This window comes from Sebastes fasciatus, chromosome 3 (genome assembly GCF_043250625.1).
Source record: "Sebastes fasciatus isolate fSebFas1 chromosome 3, fSebFas1.pri, whole genome shotgun sequence".
Lineage (NCBI taxonomy): Eukaryota > Metazoa > Chordata > Actinopteri > Perciformes > Sebastidae > Sebastes > Sebastes fasciatus.
This window is the reverse complement of record NC_133797.1, coordinates 41979258-41997501: the sequence shown is the minus strand read 5'-3', so window position 1 is coordinate 41997501 and position 18244 is coordinate 41979258. Positions and strand designations below refer to the sequence as shown.

At 41.1% G+C, this 18244-nt stretch overlaps 1 protein-coding gene across 1 annotated transcript in view; it reads right to left on the bottom strand.

The window, feature by feature from the left end:
* LOC141762944 (uncharacterized) overlaps positions 1-18244 on the bottom strand; it is a 66384-nt gene that overhangs the window by 18707 nt on the left and 29433 nt on the right. Inside the window, exons 13-24 of the mRNA XM_074627131.1 lie at positions 18012-18052; positions 17782-17837; positions 17102-17148; positions 15220-15437; positions 14358-14623; positions 11911-12027; positions 11637-11781; positions 8764-9185; positions 6172-6271; positions 5594-5768; positions 4232-4348; positions 590-687 (exon numbers count right to left, since the gene is read on the bottom strand). Of these exons, the coding sequence (XP_074483232.1) occupies positions 590-687; positions 4232-4348; positions 5594-5768; positions 6172-6271; positions 8764-9185; positions 11637-11781; positions 11911-12027; positions 14358-14623; positions 15220-15437; positions 17102-17148; positions 17782-17837; positions 18012-18052 (1802 nt within the window). The remainder of the gene's footprint in view (positions 1-589; positions 688-4231; positions 4349-5593; positions 5769-6171; positions 6272-8763; positions 9186-11636; positions 11782-11910; positions 12028-14357; positions 14624-15219; positions 15438-17101; positions 17149-17781; positions 17838-18011; positions 18053-18244) is intronic.

Below are 18244 nucleotides of genomic sequence, written 5' to 3'. Positions count from 1 at the left end.
TGATTTGACGCTATACAAAAATAAATTGATTTGATTTGATTTGATTTGAATGTGCTGCAACTGACGAGCTAATCAGCCCTCTACTGTAGCCTGAAAACTGATGTTAGCAGTGTAGCTTTCCTCAGTGGGTGTTTGTTTGGTCTCTTGATCAACGTGTCGCTCTGCAGGACCAGACGTGTGTTTGTCAGTTAGAGTAGGAGACTTTAGCAGGAAAGCTAATGTGGGCTGTTGTTCAAAGTCTGTGTCTCTTGTTGTGTCTCAGGCTGCTGTCTGGCTGTTAGTCAGTGTGACTGTCTGTCTGTGATAGAACAGTGATGTTGTTGCTTCACACACAGTTTAATAGTTCTCCATCAGATGGAAAACAAACAGCATTCTGATTGTTAATGCAAAGACGGAGTGCTATCCTAAAAACAAAACATACAAATATATAAGTATTTCTTTTGGGTTCAGATTCAGAAAGGAAGTGATGCAGAGCAGATATGTCTGGTGGAGCAGATCTTAAACGGTTGTTACAACAATAGTCAGTGTATTAAAACAACAAGTCCTGTTTCCAGACATGAAGACATCAGCAGACGATCTACAGTCTTACTTTGGACAGTGCTGGTCTGACTGGCTGTCTGAGGTCCAGGTCTTGTTCTGGATCTGGACATCAGCTCCTCCACAGAAGCATGACTCCTCTTCTTCTCTCTGTGGAGACATTACTTTATTACTAAAATCATTTGTTGATTGTTGCTGAAGAATATCCAGACTTGGCCGACACTGAAGCTCAGATGGTCACAGAGAAGAGTTAAAGTGTTGGTAGTGAATTCAGCATTCAGTCTGTGATGAAAATGTTCCTTTATTTTAACTCTCCTGCTTTAATAAACAAGAACTAGTTGATTTTCCTGTCTGACTGTCTTATTGAACATTTAGTGATCTGGCTGAAGTTTGTTTATTAAAGGTGATCAACGGCCATTTTGAAAACATTCATATTATTTTGGAGGCTAAAAAACTATATAAGCTAAATAAGTATGTAGGGGTTCTACTTTGGTAGGTTTTGGTTATTAGCAAATTAATTAATAAATAATAATATAATTATTAATATTAATAAAGATTATCAATAAACATTAATAATAAACGGGGCACCACCCTGGAATCAGGGACCAATGACCAAAACGTTAATATAGTCTCATTATATAGGCTAAACTATCAATTTGGAATGTTGATTAATAATTAAATTAATAACTATAACCAAAATAGATAGTAAAGGTTGAAGGATATCGTAGTTCTTGACATAGCAGAGGTTGGCAGTATTCACTCTTGTGCAACATTAAAGAGACCAGCATGTATATTCCACAAACATTTATTTACAAGTTAATAAAGGTTCAAAACACAATATTAATCTAACTAAATAACTAAACTAAACAAACCAAACACAGTGTGTGTGTGTGTGTGTGTGTGTGTGTGTGTGTGTGTGTGTGTGTGTGTGTGTGTGTGTGTGAGAGAGAGAGAGGGGGGGGGGGAAACAAGATGGGTTCTTGTCTCAAAATGTCTGTATGGCCTACAAACAAGATGGCGGGCACTGTAAAACTACAAAGATGGCTGAATCAAAGATGGCGGAATCAAAGATGGCCATCAGCATGTCACCACATGACCTCTTTGTTCTTCTGAGAAGAAGGACAGAGAGGGGGGTGATGTGGGGTTAAGATTATCTGAAGCTGTATGTTTATGTTTAACTAATTCACAGTTTGTGTATGTGATCTTTATGTGTGTTAGATATGCAGTGGGTTAGAAAAGATGGTTAGTTTGCATGCAAGACCTTGTCTATGTGAAGCATAAACTAAACACATCAGATATGGCGAAGCCAGTTACCCAAAAATCAAATACAGATAAATCAACACAGTCAAACTCAATGAATAACATTAAACCAAATCAATACAAGTACTTTCTAGAAATCAAAGTTGGACAGTCTTGCTCAGCCCTGTGCGATTGCTAATGCTAAGGCCCAGTACGTTACCAATCCATGGAAGAAAAGGGTTTGTGATTCCATGTGTTGAAGTTGTGGTTCCAAGTCAAAGAGGTCGTCTTTGCTGTTAGTTTGGTGCTAACTTCTTTGCTTGATAGCTTGAAGTTAGCTGGTGGAAAGGGCAGAGCACTCGCGTCGTCTGCCGTTTGGTTCCTTGGTTGCAATGGCTGTTTCCTAACAGGCCATTGATCAGAACCAGAACTGGTTTGCAAGTTCTGGACTTGAGAGCCGTTCACCTCAACCAGGTCAGCCTGGGTTGAGTAGATGAAGAGCAGAGAGAGCGCAGCAGCTCACCTCTCACACGTCAGGAGAGATGAGCAGATGAGAAGAAAGAGAAGGAACAAAGGACATTCCTCTGGTTTTGTTCTGTGTGATTTTCACACCTCTGGGTGAAATGTTACTGTAGCCAATGAGAGCATACCTCCATGATTCTGGGAGACAGTTCACTGTGTCTGCCACCCGAAATGGCAGGTCCCTACAAGTATATAACTATATAAAAAAAACTGCAACTGCAACTGCAACAGCAACGGCAACAAACATGTATGCACATATTGAGAGGACGCCCTGCTGTCACTTCCTGGATGTATTTTATGTGTTAACAATAAACACTTCTAAGACAAGGAAACTGTGTCAGACCTCTCTGACTTCTTTCATTTTCCAGTAATTATAGTTTATGAAAGTGCTGTCCATTGAAACGGAGAGATCCATGACAGAAAACAGCACACCAGTAAGGTATCTCAGATTATTTTAATCTGTGCTATACGTGGTCAAAAAAAGTCTAGGACTGTATTTATGGAATTGGTTGACAGGATTTCATCACAACATGGGCTGAAATCCTGTCATGGATCTCTCCGTTTCAATGGACAGCACTTGCATAAACTATAATTACTGGAAGACTAAAGAAGTCAGAGAGGTCTGACACAGTTTCCCTGTTTTACAAGTGTTTATTGTTAACACATAAAATAAATTCAGGAAGTGACAGCAGGTTTATTTATATTGCAAATGTTGAAATTCTATACTCCATTCATATCACCACTGACAGGCAGTTAATGTTGACCGTGATGACGCTGCCACCTTGTGGTTTCCCGGCGCTCCCTTGCAATATGTGCGTACATGAGCAAGTTGCAATATTTTTTCCATCATGTTATTTAGCCTCCAGAATAATATCAATGTTTTAAAAATGTCTGTTGTTCCCCTTTAATACAAACTCATCATTTTCTGCAGCTACTTCTCAGTAAAAGTCCTCCATTAAAGAGAGCTGATTGTGTCCTTTACTGATTCACAGTCACTTTGGGCAGCTTAGCTTGAGTTAGTTAGGTTTGAACTGAGGTTAGAAGTGTTCTAAATATTGAGGTGACCAGCAGTCTAAGACACACAGCATGCAACTCTGGTGTCCTTGGTGTTCAGTTTTAATGTCAATTTGTTTTCTGCCACTTTCAAATGAAGGCATGAATTCAAATATTCTAAAAACAGAAGTGGTACAAATTTACTTTTGACCATTTCATGCACTTTGTTTTGTCAGCAGATAGTTTTACACAAGAGATGTTTGTTCTTGACCTTCAGAAACAAGATGTGGTGCAGAGAATCTAAGCTCAAAGGTCCACATAATAATAATCCAAAGCTTTCAACTGAAAGCTCTGGATCATGAGTAAGTGGACCTTTGAGCAGATTTTTCCTTCACCATATTTTACATATCTAGTGAAAGAACAAACTCAAACCATCAACACATTATGATCAAGGTGAGCAAATATGTTCTACAAATGCTTTTTCTCCACATGTTGCACAGTTCTGATGTGCACTGATTCAAGTTGACACCCAGTAGGTCCTAACAGCTGATTCTAGGAGGAGTCAAACCAACAACATATTTAGAGGACCAATATGAGAAACTGAATTACACATTTGAAGCTCATTCTTCCAGATTTTGAATAGTCACCGATCTTTAGACCATTTCATAGTTGTGAACGTAAACATTCCAGATGTGTCCAGTTTATTTCCTGTTGCAGTGGATCTGAATGAAAACATGATTTAAATTGATGATAAATTGTGAAATGGAGGTTTTCAGGTGTTTTGCTACAGAAATACCATCAGTAGTTTGTGTGTTTGTGTTTAATCCATCTCAGGTTGAAACAGTATCTGCACTAATAGTTCTGCATCAGGAATATAAATCTTTTAGTCTCAATGCTTCATCGTCCACCAGGTCATCTTACAGTAAAAACTGTCTCTTACTTTGACTCTGAGGGTCCAGGTTCATTACTGAAGTCTGGAGGATCCTCTTTGGACCGGTCACTCTCCATAGACAGACAGCTGGGTACTGGAGACTCTGCTCTCGGTCTGTACTGAACTCTGCAAACACCAAGATGATTTTATTCACATGAATCCTCTATACATTCTCTGATGACAAAGACATTTCAGTAGCTCTGAACACACAAACTACTGCTACTGTCAATAATGTGGTTTAAAAGTCTGTATTAGTTTGTTTGGATTACAGCTGTTCTGGGTGACTGACAGCTGTCACAGATACGAAGAGGAAGAATGCACAAATTAATTATCTTTCTGTTATGAAAAGTGTGTTAAACTTCTGTTAGTAAACACATTTTAGTAGAAATTTAATATATAAACACACAATCAACAAAATCATGGCATTGGCATCATTTTGTTTTTCAATCATTCTGTATCTTCCCAGACGGTGAAGAAGAGAGCGAGTGAGAGAGAGTCGGTGTTGTTGAGATAATTCTGGTCTCATTTGTGGTCTGATAAACAGTAAAGTCATCTAAACTGGGTTGAACAACGATGCCGTCTGGTTGCCGTGGTGATGAATGACGTCTGACTATTAACCACAACCCCATTCTCTGTTTGAGGAGGAGCGTTAACCAAGCCCCCAGGAAGAGCGCCGGTCGTCGATCTGGACTTTTGTAACGGCCAAACGGCGGTACTGCAACTTCCGTGTCCGTCACGTGATGCCATTGGGCCCAAAAATACTTTTTCCCATAGATTTACATTGCGAAAGAGACGCCTGTAACTCAGCGGATAATTATTTTTGAGGTGAATCAACTCCCCAGTATGAACACTCTAATAGTTCTTATTAAAAAAATTAAGTTTTTAAAGTTGTAAAACACACTAACAGCTGAATCCAGAGTTATTTCCCTTCCTCCGTTCATGCGAATGAGACCCAGACCGAGGCTGGAGCGCCAAGCCGTGACGTTGGGACCCCGTGACCGAGTCATGTGACTGAGCGGACGCTACTCCACCAAGATCAGGGTACTTTTCCAGACAGAAGTCGAGCCATTTAGGCTTCATGCGCCAATGAGCAACTCTCATAGGAATGAACGGGGCCCCGCCTCCAACGCTGGATCCTGTTCTCTTTATACATCCATGGTGTTAACCAAAAAACAGGAAGTAAAACTGGATGGAGGGAGGGGGGGGGGGGGCTTTAATTCTCTTTGTGTCACGAAAAGCTTATTGAACTTCAGTTAGCAAATACATTTCAGTAGAAATTTTAAAATAGAAATCACAAAATCAACAGAAAACAGTCTTGGTAGAGGAAAGTGAAAATGAGTCCTATAAATGAGTTAGTAGCAGCTCTCTTACTTTGACTCTGAGGGTCCAGGTTCATCACTGAAGGTCAGAGGATCATCTTTAGACTGATCACTCTTCATAGACAGACAGCCAGAGACTTGAGACTCTGCTCTGTCCTCCTCTTCCTCCACACAACCACTCATCTTCTGATCTGAAGTCAGTCTGAGAGGTAACACAGGAACACTGACTGTGAGCATTTAACGGAAACAAGTTTGTGCAAGAGTCACAGACTGAGAGAACAGGAAGTAACACACAACCGCTCTCTCTACCACACACACACACACACACACACACACACACACACACACACACACACACACACACACACACACACACACACACACACACACAGTATACAGTTTAATAAATCCACCCAGCGCTCCACCTGGTCACTTCTCTTTAACTCTCTGCTTGTTTTCTTGGGTTACAGCAGGTTTAATGAGGATTATTCAGCCAATCACAACGTTGTGTTCACAGATGAATCAAACTGTTGAGTTCATTCTAACATTTCTCTCCTCTACAGTCCACAGGGAGGAAACTGACTCAGAGACTTCAACAGTGAAATAATAAAATGTTGGATTAACACTCACCCTGCCTCAGTCTACAGTTTTCATCCTTCTGCTCCGTCGACACAAATTGGAGACTGGAGCGGACTGAACTGAACACTTCCACTTTCAGGGTTTCCTTCCTCTGTTCTCATGAGCCTGGATCACATGGTCAGTGCGGCTCCTCCTCTCTCCATTTACAGGAAATCAGCGGAGTTCATTTGTGACTGTGTGTGTGTGTTCACAGCCATTTAACATGATGTGTTCATAAGAATCTCTCTCGGCTTGAACAGGCTGAATTAACCCTCTGAGACCCACAATAGACCCGTTTTAGTCTTCTTTGGGGGGAAATAGCAGGTCAACAGTAGATGTCACATAGAAGTGGTGAACATCATCTGAAAGCTGGAACCCGAAGATTAATCTGAGATGCAGCTCAGCACTGAGGGTTAAGTTCTTCTGGTCATAAATCTGAAATAAACATGAATTAATTAATTAAAATAAATGTTTAAAGTGTATAAGAGTTTAGAACATCATGATAGATGATGGTCATCCTCATGCTCTGTTATATCTCATAAATTGTTGCTGCAATTTCTGGGTTGATACCGTTTGTTACACAGATTTGGTGCTAAATTTAACCATTTCTTTACCACTCTAGAATTGATAAAAATGATCAATAATCCCTCCAAAATACCACATTAAGACACCAAGACCTTGAGGAACCCCATAGAAGAAGACATGCTGTGATTTGGAATTAAATTTTTATGATAAAGTGGATATAAGTATGAAGAGAAGTTAAATGTGTGAGAGGCTTCAATTATATATACACACATGTCTCACGTGTGTATATATATATACGCATATATATATATATGTATATATATATATATGCGTATATATATACATATATACATATATACGCATATATATATACACTCACGTATATATACATATATATGTATATATACTGTATATACTGTATATGCGTATATATATATATATATATATACTGTATATATAAAGAAAGAGAGAAAGAGATGCACAGCAGCTGTAAGAACTAATACAAATAGGACTAATAACAAAAATCAATAGCAGTGGATGTAAAAGAGTGATAATACAGAATTAATAGCTGTAATAATAATTATATATATATATCTTCTTACACCCCTTAAAATCAAGAAGGCCTTGCAAGTTGCAACCCCCCTGTGAAGCTTTAGTGAGCCCCGGGTGGGGAACCAGTGTGTTCTGGTTTTCTTTGAACATGTATAGAGGTCTGGTCCCCAAACAGTTGTATTTAGATGGAATTATATTGTGACATGTAAATTAAATTAAATTAAATGAGAACATTTCAAATGGCACAAATGTGTACTTTTTTATTTTGATGCTTTGGCAACAGTTTTTTTTTCTTTCTTTGTTTTATGCCCATAAAATCACTTTGAATTGAATTGGTACCCAAATGGCCAATTTAGAGATCCCACCTCAACCTTTGCTCTGCTTCACTTCATTAGCATCAATGTGTGCACAGGTAATGTTCTGCAACTGCATCATCCAAAGGGACATTCACTCTATTCACAAGACTGTGAAAAACAGAGTGGAGTTAAAGATGGGGGACGATTCAAAGGAAGTTTGATATAACAGCACATCAACGCTGATCTGGTTCAACATGCTAGCACTGAAAAACGTTAAATTCACGGTCTTACGCAAAAATGAAACGAAATGCAAAAATTACATTAAATGTTCAACTTCTTTCAGTTAACAAATCAATGACAGATATTGATCCAGAAACCCTCACAGGTACTGCATTTAGCATAAAACAATATGCTCCAATCATAACATGGTAAACTGCAGCCCAACAGGCAACAACAGCTGTCAGTGTGTCAGTGTGCTGACTTGACTATGACTTGCCCCAAACTGCATGTGATGATCATAAAGTGGGCATGTCTGTAAAGGGGAGACTCGTGGGTACCCATAGAACCCATTTACATTCACTGATCTGGAGGTCAGAGGTCAAGGGACCCCTTTGAAAATGGACATTACAGTTTTTCCTCGCCAAAATGTAGCGTAAGTTTGGAGCGTTATTTAACCTCCTTCACTACCAGCTAGTCTGACATGGTTGGTACCGATGGATTCATCAGGTTTTATAGTTTCATATGATACCATTATCTTCACTCTAGCTTTAAAACTGAGCCCTCTACAACCTAAAAATCACAAGTTGCGTTAAAGAAATTAGTGTCGCTAAAACAAATTTGCATTAGCACGCTATTATCGCGTTAACTTAGACAGCCCTAATTGAAACTAAATTAATCATTTCCAAAAATGAGCTATAAGAAGACGTTCCCAAAACATATAGAAATGTCACAAGCTCTCTATCGCAGGTCTTCATCACCGACAACACATCAGTAGTTATCACAAGTAAATGATTATAAAATCTTGAGACCAAACCACAAGAGATTGAAAATGAATTCACTTTTCCCCCAAACTTCAGTGAATCACCTTCAGAGTGAAAGTCCACACAGGCTTCCACGACAGAATTTATCATTTAAAGATAACAATAAGTGATGTGAGTCTCTGAAATAGTCAGATATTATAGAGATTCATCATCACACTCCAGCTTCTTGCTTTTGCTTCATCCTAAGTTCTGAAAACCCACGGATCGTCCTTACGGAGAGCAGCGATCAGAACTGAGCTGGCTTCAGTTCCCTTTAGTCGCACCGTGTCGATCAGTTCTCGTGCTTTATCTGTCTTGGTTTTTGTTCTGATTGATTGCATTTCACCATCGCTTATAACGCAACGCTGAAAGAGTTCATCCAGAAGCCTGTTCAGATTAGGATCAGACATCCCGTTTACAAACTTTGTTCGAACAAACCGCAGCCTCTCCTCTGGTGTGACGCTGTCCTCTGGTGAGACGTTGTCCTCTGGTGAGACGTTGTCCACTGCTGGGACGCTGTCCTCTGGTGGGACGTTGTCCTCTGGTGAGACGTTGTCCTCTGGTGAGACGCTGTCCTCTGATGGGACGTTGTCCTCTGGTGGGACGTTCCTCTGAGGGATTTCCATTGTTAGATCTGAGAGATAACCAGGGGAAAAAAAAAAAAAACACTTTTAAAGAGCAATTCAACTGAAATGAAACGTCATGTTTCTGTACAGCAACATGTCTGATCTGTCAATCAGTTGTTCTGTGTTCAAAAGCAGAAACCAAAAGGGAGTGTTACGTCCCAGTAAGGTCTAAGCAACATGAGCCGGTGGTATCAGGCGTACCGTAGCCGTTTATTGTTAAATGGACAATTAAAATGATAGAAAACAGGCTGCAGGCAATTTACCAACAAAGTTGCAGCAAACAAAAGCGAACACAAGTGTTGACATAAAATGTAAATTAGGAACAGACTTCTAATGGCGCCGAAATCAATAACTCAATAAAACAAAAACGACTGCAAACTAGAAATTAGGATCACAGCTGAGCTGGCAAACAACTCAATATAAACAAGAAATAAAACTCTATTTTAATTACGCTAACACTAATAATCCAAAACACACAAGTGGCAGCCACCTCTTTAACGAGTGTATCTACACAGAGGAAAAACACTAACCAACTATCACAGTGAGATGTGACCTAAAAACACTTCTACTCTCTAGCCCAGTTCCAACCAAATCACAAATGCTTCTATACTCCAAAGTTCACATCACACAGAGAAGCAACGAGGTGGACTGATCAAGCAGAATCACAGCCACCCGTGTCGTTCATCTCCGGGCCTCTTTTAAATGATTCCACTGGTTTCCCCCCGGCCAAGGAGTGGTGGACACAGCGGTGACATCACACGAAAGAGGGAGGGAGCCGGGCCAGCATCAGCAGTTAAGAAACCTGCAAAGATAGTTAATGCTAGGCAGACCTACCACTCTGATTAGTTTTAAAGTTACGGAGCCCGTAACAGGGAGACATTCATATTTGATATTTTTTTGGTTTCATGATTCTTCTCTGTGGTGAGTGCATGTTCTCCCCGTGTTGGCGTGGGTTTACTCCGGCTTCCTCCCTCAGTTCAGAGACATGTACTGTCAGTTAGGTTAAATGACGACCAGGGTCTGAGATGAACTTTTTTCACTTCCTGCCACTGTGGCAGGTAAGTCTATTTTTGTTCTCTGCCACTCAGAAACTTTATCTGCCATTTTTGAAATCTCTGCGCTAAATGAAAAAATAACATTTTAGATCTGATGTCATTCAATGTTCGATATATTTTACATAAAAAAACATTACATGCACGGTAAATTACAGTGTTTGAATTACACCGTAGCTTCTGGGGCTGGGAGGGTACTGTACTCAGTACTGTACTGTACTTTGTTATTGTCATCTGTAGTGGTTATTTGCATAAAAACACACAATTGCTTTGATTAAAAAAAATCTTGGTAAGTTGTTATGAAATTTAACAGGTCATAATTCCCTCTTTAATATCTAATGTTTACTGATGTGAAAACGTCTCCTACAAACAACTGGATTTATTCAAGTTTCTCACCAAAAACGTAATTTTACGAGATTACATTTGAACACATCATGATAATGTTGTAATTTACCTTCATCCAATAGTCCTTTTGCTGGGCAGACCGTGAACATCTCATAATAATAACTCAATGGTACCTCCGTTAACGTTAGTAGCTCCGTTATTTATCCAGTCAGGACTGTGCTGCTAACAGCTAACGTTACTAACTCTCCTCCTGATGATTTCACCCGCCACTGCCAACAATTTACCCACATTTTGGCGGGTGGCGGGTGCTGATTTCAGACCCTGATGACGACTCTAAATTGCTCGTAGGTGTGAATGTGAGTGTGCATGTCTTTGTGTGTGTGTGTGTGTGTGTGTGTGTGTGTGTGTGTGTGTGTGTGTGTGTGTGTGTGTGTCAGCTGTGTGATTGACTGAACACCTGTCCAGGTGTTCCCCACCAATAACAGCTGGGATCGGCCCTCTAAGGATAAGCCGTTAAAGATAATGGATGGATGGTTTCATGAGCCCTCTATTAATCCGTCGGTATACTGCTAGTTCTGTTTACATAGATGAATAACCTGTTTCCTTAAGCTGGGGACGCACCGACCCGACATCAGAGAACTAGCGGCAACAAAGGCAGACTGTTGCGTCGCCTCACGTTGCCTTTGTTTTGGCCGACAAGTCGCACTCGAACAAACCTCAAAGACGACAGCCGACGGTCAGTTAGCTCGTACGTTCTGCTCCTGTGAAAGGAAATAACTCTCCACACCAGCAGGCGGCGGTAGTCTGTATCCATCATTCAGAGAGGGAAACAGGAAGAGCGAGGACGGAGGATATACAAGCCGCTGTTATGATACGTACATGAAACAAACCATTTTCACACCACTCTCACTCACCACTTAGCTTCATTCCAGATGTTGTGAGAATATGGTACCGTCAGGTATCCACATGTTGACGTTGGTAGAGTAGTGTAATGTAATGTGTTCGTAACGAGAAATAATCCTGATCTCAAAATTGATCCAAATAATAAAAGGTAATCTGTACCTGCTTGAAACAGATCATATCTCCAGACGTCGCCTGTCCTCTCTTGAATCCGGACCATCAGAGTCACTTCCTCTGGGATCGTAGTCAGGAGAACTCTGAATGTCGGATGGTAATTTGGTCCATAATTTGAGCGAAATGGTGCACGCTGAAAACCAGAAGCATCGCGTCATTTTCAATCTTGTTAAAAATGTTTATCTGGTACTTTCTTAATTGTGAATCTATTTTCAACATGCGGCCAAAATTAGATTCATGATAATTCTGCGACTTGACTCACATCAGGTTGTATTCTGAAGCTCCCAGGTTCACAGTGGACACTGTAACTTTGACCAAAGTTGAGAAGACAGTCGGCAGTGTTCGGGATGTACGTAGCACCTTCTTGTTGGGCCTTAACCTTCAGAAACAGAACATTTTTAATATGCCGTTTATGCTCATATTGGCGATTGTATTTATAGAGTACACTTAAAAACAACAAATGTTGACCAAAGTGTCTCACAGAGCGATGAGAATTAGAACCAAATAAAACACAGAAATAATTAAGAGGATGCAAGTAAATTAATAAAAGTGTAGAATAAATAATTCTGGATTAAAATCCCCAAAACATGACAGCATTGCACAGAAGTCAAATAAATAAATAAAAACAGAGTGTGACCAGTCTTCAAGGTGACTACTGACAGACTAAAGGAAAGAGACGGGTCTTAAGACAGGTTTGAAGTTATCACTGGAGGAGGGAGATGTAATGGTGAGGGGGAAACTGTTCCTCCATTCAGGACCAACAACCTAAAGAGCCCAATCAGCCCGGGATTGTAACTGGGAGCGGTGAGTCAGCAGATCTGAGGGGTCTGGAGGTGGAATAGGGGACCTGGTTTCAGTCCATGCAGAGCTTTAAAAACAAATCAAAGAACCTTAAAACCAACTCTGTCCTTCACTGGTAACCAGTGAATAGAAGCCAACACACCAGTGCAGGGAGATATGGTCTCTCTTCCTGCTGCCAGTAATGAGTCATTTTAAACCAGACAGGCTGTCTGGCTGGAACTTTGTGAGATCTTTGGTTGATCAGATTTTAAACTAGAATCAAAGATAACAAAGATAAACCCAGATTTCTTGGGTGGGAATTTACATTTGATGACAGAGGCCTAAGAGTGTTGATTGTGGTGTCTGCAGGGCCAAAGATAAGGACCTCAGTTTGATTCTGGTTTAGTCGCAGGAATCTTTTTGCCACGGAGCATTTTGCATCCTCAATGCACTTCACTAGGGAGTAAAAACAGCACGGGTCACCAGGTTCCAGTGGGACGTACAGCTGGGTGATGAAAATAAAATAGGGCCTAATATGGAACCTTGTGGTTCTCCGTATGAGATGGTGCAGAGGGAGAGGACACTTCATGCTGGCCCACACTAACAGATGTTTCAGATCTTACCAGATGTGTAAAATGTGAGAGAGCCCTCACATAACCACATGTTGTGTTAAATTGAACAGGTTAGTTCCTGTAGTGTTTGGAGAGAAACAGCAACAGCACACACTAACACATTCATTCATCAACAACAACTAAACACAGAAATCTCTCTAAATCTCTGAGATCAGACGAGACTTTAGTGTAAACCAACATGGCCGACGACGGGCAGGAAGAATCAGTGATGTTAGTTTTTACTTTGTAGTGAACATTGAGGAAGGATGGACGGATGAAGACACGGAGACACGTTAAATTAAACACTAATCAACACGTTGGTCCTCCATCTCTGAGCTCCATCTCACTACTACTTTATGCTCCACGTTTAGCATTAGCTCGTGCATTAGCTCGTTTATTAGCCGCGGCCGCCATGACGCCGACGGTTGTCCTTCCTTCTTCAGTCAGCTTGGTTCTCTATTGGCTGTCGTTCTTTCCCACGTGACTGCGTCATCGGCTGTCCTCGGGGTTCCCCTCACACAACAGGAGATCCCATCACAGATATTCAACATGTTTAATATTTACCATTTGAAACCGGTGTGACCAGGATGGACTTCAGAGCCGATCGGGGGATGTAAAGAACACTCTGAATATACCTCACACCACAGGAACATCTGGAAAGATCATCTTTACAAGCATCAATCAATCAGGGCTTTGCTGACGATGGTCAGGAGGAATCAGGACTAAACTCAGCTGATTCATGTGTAGTGTGGACCCGGCATCAATCAGTTCTAAAGGCTGATCTGTCTTGGGGGGTAGGAGGACAACCACTGAAGAACATGTTCCTCTTTTCCAACACCAATGATGCAACAAGTGTGTCGCAGCCGTGTGCATCACTTTTTAGTGTCCCCTGGAAACAGTTTCCCTCGTCGTCTGTGCTTCTTGCAGCAGGTTTCTGTATTTGTTTTTTCCCTATTTGCAGGATTTGTTGTCACGTTGGTGAAGATGTTTTCTTAATTTGCTTGTAAAACACAATTAAATTTAGTCTATTTGCTTGTGTTTTTTAAAAGTTGCAGTTTGTTGAGCTCTCATGGCCACCGTACCTTTAGACCACTGTTTACTATTTACACCACCTGGTGGAAGGATCACGAATGACAATGGCAGACAGAAAGGCAGCGCCGAGAGCAAAACACAGAAAGAAAAACTAAAAACGAAAACACAATCTTACCACAGCATGAGGTTCATAAATAAAAGGAGCAATGTGTGACTGACAGGAATCATCTTTGTGGAAATAGCTGAGTTCTGGCTGATGATGAGCACATATGACAGATGGCTTTACCTCGCTTACAGGGACGTTGTTGTTCAGCAGAAAGACATGGAGTACTTGATGTCTTCTGTTGGGAGGTCGGAGGAACAGAAGGACTTGGCCATTTATCGGCCATATGATGTTCCGAATCCTAAGAACGATATCCCAGATCAGGCCAAAGGCAGAGAGGTGAGAGATCTTCACAACCACATGAGTGTCTGTAATCTCCAGCGGCTCCAAGATGCTCATTCCATCATCAGAGATGTGAGCGACAGAAAACAGGCCATCACAGAGCAATGCTGTGAAAGCAAAGAGCTGTTAAACTTTTGTTTTAATGCCAACAGGTTCATCTACCCAATTCATTTCTTACCACTTGCCACAATCTATTGCCTCTAACTCTGGAGCATCCCGAGGATGTGCCACTTCACCTCTATTCTTTACCTAGTTACCTCCTTCCAAGGCCAAGGGCCTTTGTTGTGCATAAAATCCATTCGAATTATATATATATATATAAACTGGAAAAACAAACTTTGGAAACTTGTGTTTGGTGGATTATTTCTCTGTTGTTCCAATGCTAATGGTCATTGTATTTTACATGGTTGGAAAGCCTGTTTATTTACCTTCGCAATGATGTCCAACTTGTAAGGATCATGCATTTGTGGGATGAGCAGCACAGCTGATTGCCTCTAACTCTGGAGCATCCCGAGGATGTGCCATTTCACCTCTATTCTTTACTTAGTTACCTCCTTCCAAGGCCAAGGGCCTTTGTTGTGCATAAAATCCATTATAACTATATATATATATTCACACGTCACCTAATGCAGCTAATTCCAACAAAGTACACATTAAAAAACATTTTTGCAATTTTACTATTCATTTTGAACAATGTCTTTACCTTCCTTTGTGTCACAGTGTTGGAGGTGGAGCTGACGGAGAGCAGCATCCTCAGAACACTTGATGTTGAACAGCGGCCCTGCAGCCATTTTGCCAGCTGATTGTAGGGAGCTCTCATCCCATTGGACGGTCCTGTACAGTAGCTCCGCCTTCTGAGCCATGACAAACACCAGTCCAGTCAAAGCACACTGGAACACACCTGGACCAGGACACCTGAAGCTGTAGGACAAAGAGGGACAAACTGATATAACCAGCATTTATTGGCCTGTTAGTCTCTCTCTTTTAGTCGAGGCCTCAGCAAGGAAACGAGGTTGGTTGGGATATGACATGCCTTCTTTAAAGTTGGTGGGACATATCACCACCATCCACATCTTTATCTGTGCTTATAAACTGGAGCCAAACAGCTCCATGTTGAAATCTAATTTCTGATGTTGAGGTTGAACCACGGCCTGCTCCTGGGCAGGATGCTAGCGCAGAGTTAGTTAGTTTGCTGCCACCTCAACCCAAACCTGTTGAAGGTTGCCCACTGCCCCTAATACTAGGATGAGGTAAATGGAGAAGGTAACTTCACTGTGTGACAATAACAGTTACACATTTACACATGAAGGGGCAAAGCCTGTGTTAAAAAGAACGTTATCACTTATGTCTGCATACTTTTATAAATTAAATTGAATGCTTTTTAAGACCTTGACAGATAAAACTTAACACCCTTTCATACACTGATGGCAGAGGCTGCTAAGGCTTTGCCCATCAGGATCTAATCTAAATACTCATTCACACACCGTTGGATCTGCCTTCGGGAGCAATTTGCGGTTAAGTGTCTTGCTCAAGGACACATCGACATGTGACCCGGAGCAGCCGGGGATCGAACCACCGACCTTCTGATTTGAGGACAACCTGCTCTACCCTCTGAGCCACAGCTGCCCCACAACTTGCTGTTCAATGTGCCTTACATTAGATTATGCTCTATATACAGCAAGGCCTCGTCTATTACAGGGTTCCTACACATTTTACATTTCAAAGACTTCCAGACTTCTCCGTAGATTTTTCAGACCATATTTGACTTTGTGACTCGGGGTTCAGAGGACACTGTGACAAGACTACAGTGCTTCAGTGAAAGCTGAAAGAAGGCTGAAACAGTCACACACACCACAACATTGCTAAATGGTATAATGAAGTGTATTTTATTTATCTATTATATTCTGAGAGCTATTTATACATTACTGCCCCATCTAGATGAATATATCTGACTTTAGAGTATTCCGTTAAATGAATAAGTCTTCGTAGTACAGGCCTCTGCTGATTGCATTCACGCTTCAAAAATCATAAAGTGGTGTTCATTCTGGAGATTATCTTGCTGAACAAAACGTGTCAGTATCATAAACGTGTGTTTGCCACACAGCTGATTTTCTGCAATAATCCAAAACCCAACGGATCAATCCCATTGGCTGTTAGTGGAGGGAACCAGAGTGATGCTAACTTCCTGGTTGGCCTACAGAAATACGTCATCCCTGCAGCGCTCTATTGGTGTTGTTCATTCCTTATTAAACTCTCATCATTTGGAACCCTCAACTTTGTGAAGGATTCAGTGGGAGGAAGACGTGGGGACACGGTTTCCTGATAAAGTTTAGAAGAAGGCTTCAGATAGGGTACATTCCTCTTTAATCTCCTGACGACATACAATTATCCAGGTCAAAGGTTTTACATCGTCTCCACTGGTCTAAAGTAAAGCTAGCCAAGTCCATGTCTGGTGTGGATCCTGTGTGTGAGCGATGCAGGCTAGCACCAGCCACCCTGTCACAGTGAGTTGGTTTTGTCCAAAACTAAATATAGTTTCTGGCAATCAATATTACACACTCTGGGTCCAGAGTTTATACGATTACCTGTATGAAGATTCAGCTGTCTGCTCAGGTGAGAAGGATGTTGGAGCCTGGAATCAAAAAAGGAACAGAATTAGTTATTTGAATAGAAATAGCAACTTGTCTTAGTGTTTTATAAAGTGATGAAATACTAGAGCCACACTGTCAATACTCAACTCAAGCACCCTGTATGAGTCAGAGAGGAAATGACTTCAATGGAGTGACAGTGTGAGGTGTGTTAGAGAAGACTACACAGAAGGGCAACTACACCAAGAACATGGGTCTCAATACTCACCATGTATTTAGCTTCTCATTTACTAACACACCAGTACCAGTACCAGTACCAGCACCAGCACCAGCACCAGCACCAGCTCCAGCACCAGCACCAGCACCAGCACCAGCTCCAGCACCAGCTCCAGCACCAGCACCAGCTCCAGCACCAGCACCAGCTCCTGGACTGATGGTGGTCCTGCCAGTGACGAGAGCTCAGAGGCCAAGTTTAGTAAATAAATGATAGTTCAGTGATCTTCACTCCACACTATTAACTTCTGCAGGTGAATGCAGTCTAAGTCATTAAATGAATGTCTGCCTGCAGGTGTAATACACTACAGTTCTTCAGCGGGAGATCCTTGATAAATGTCCAAGTAAAGTCATCCATGGTTTAAACTGGAGGATTTCACACCGTACAACTGCTCCTTTCTCACCTTTTTGTCGTCCTCAGGTAGCTTTATTCCCTCATTCAGTTTGACATCTGAGTCACCTGAAAGTGAAAGAGAATATTGATGAATATTGTTCAAATAGACGTGATCTTAACATCTGGAACAAAGATGGAACTGAGTAACAGTTTTGTTGTACAATGAGGACATTCTCATTTTAAGATCAGATGTGAATGTACAATAGTTTGATGAATGGGGGAAGTTGTTTCAATACTCACTTTCTTTGTGTCTGGCCGCTGTGTAGACCTTCTTGTTGATCCTGTAGAGACCAACACAGACCCAAAAGTTATAGAACAAGTTTAAAATAATTGTCCGTTCTTTGAATTAGCATCAATCTATCAGAATTAAATGCTTCTCATCATATCTGCACCATGAAGACTACAACTGACTGCTGATAATCATGTTCTGTGCCTACATTAAAGGAAAGAACTAGTCATCAGTCTCAATCCAA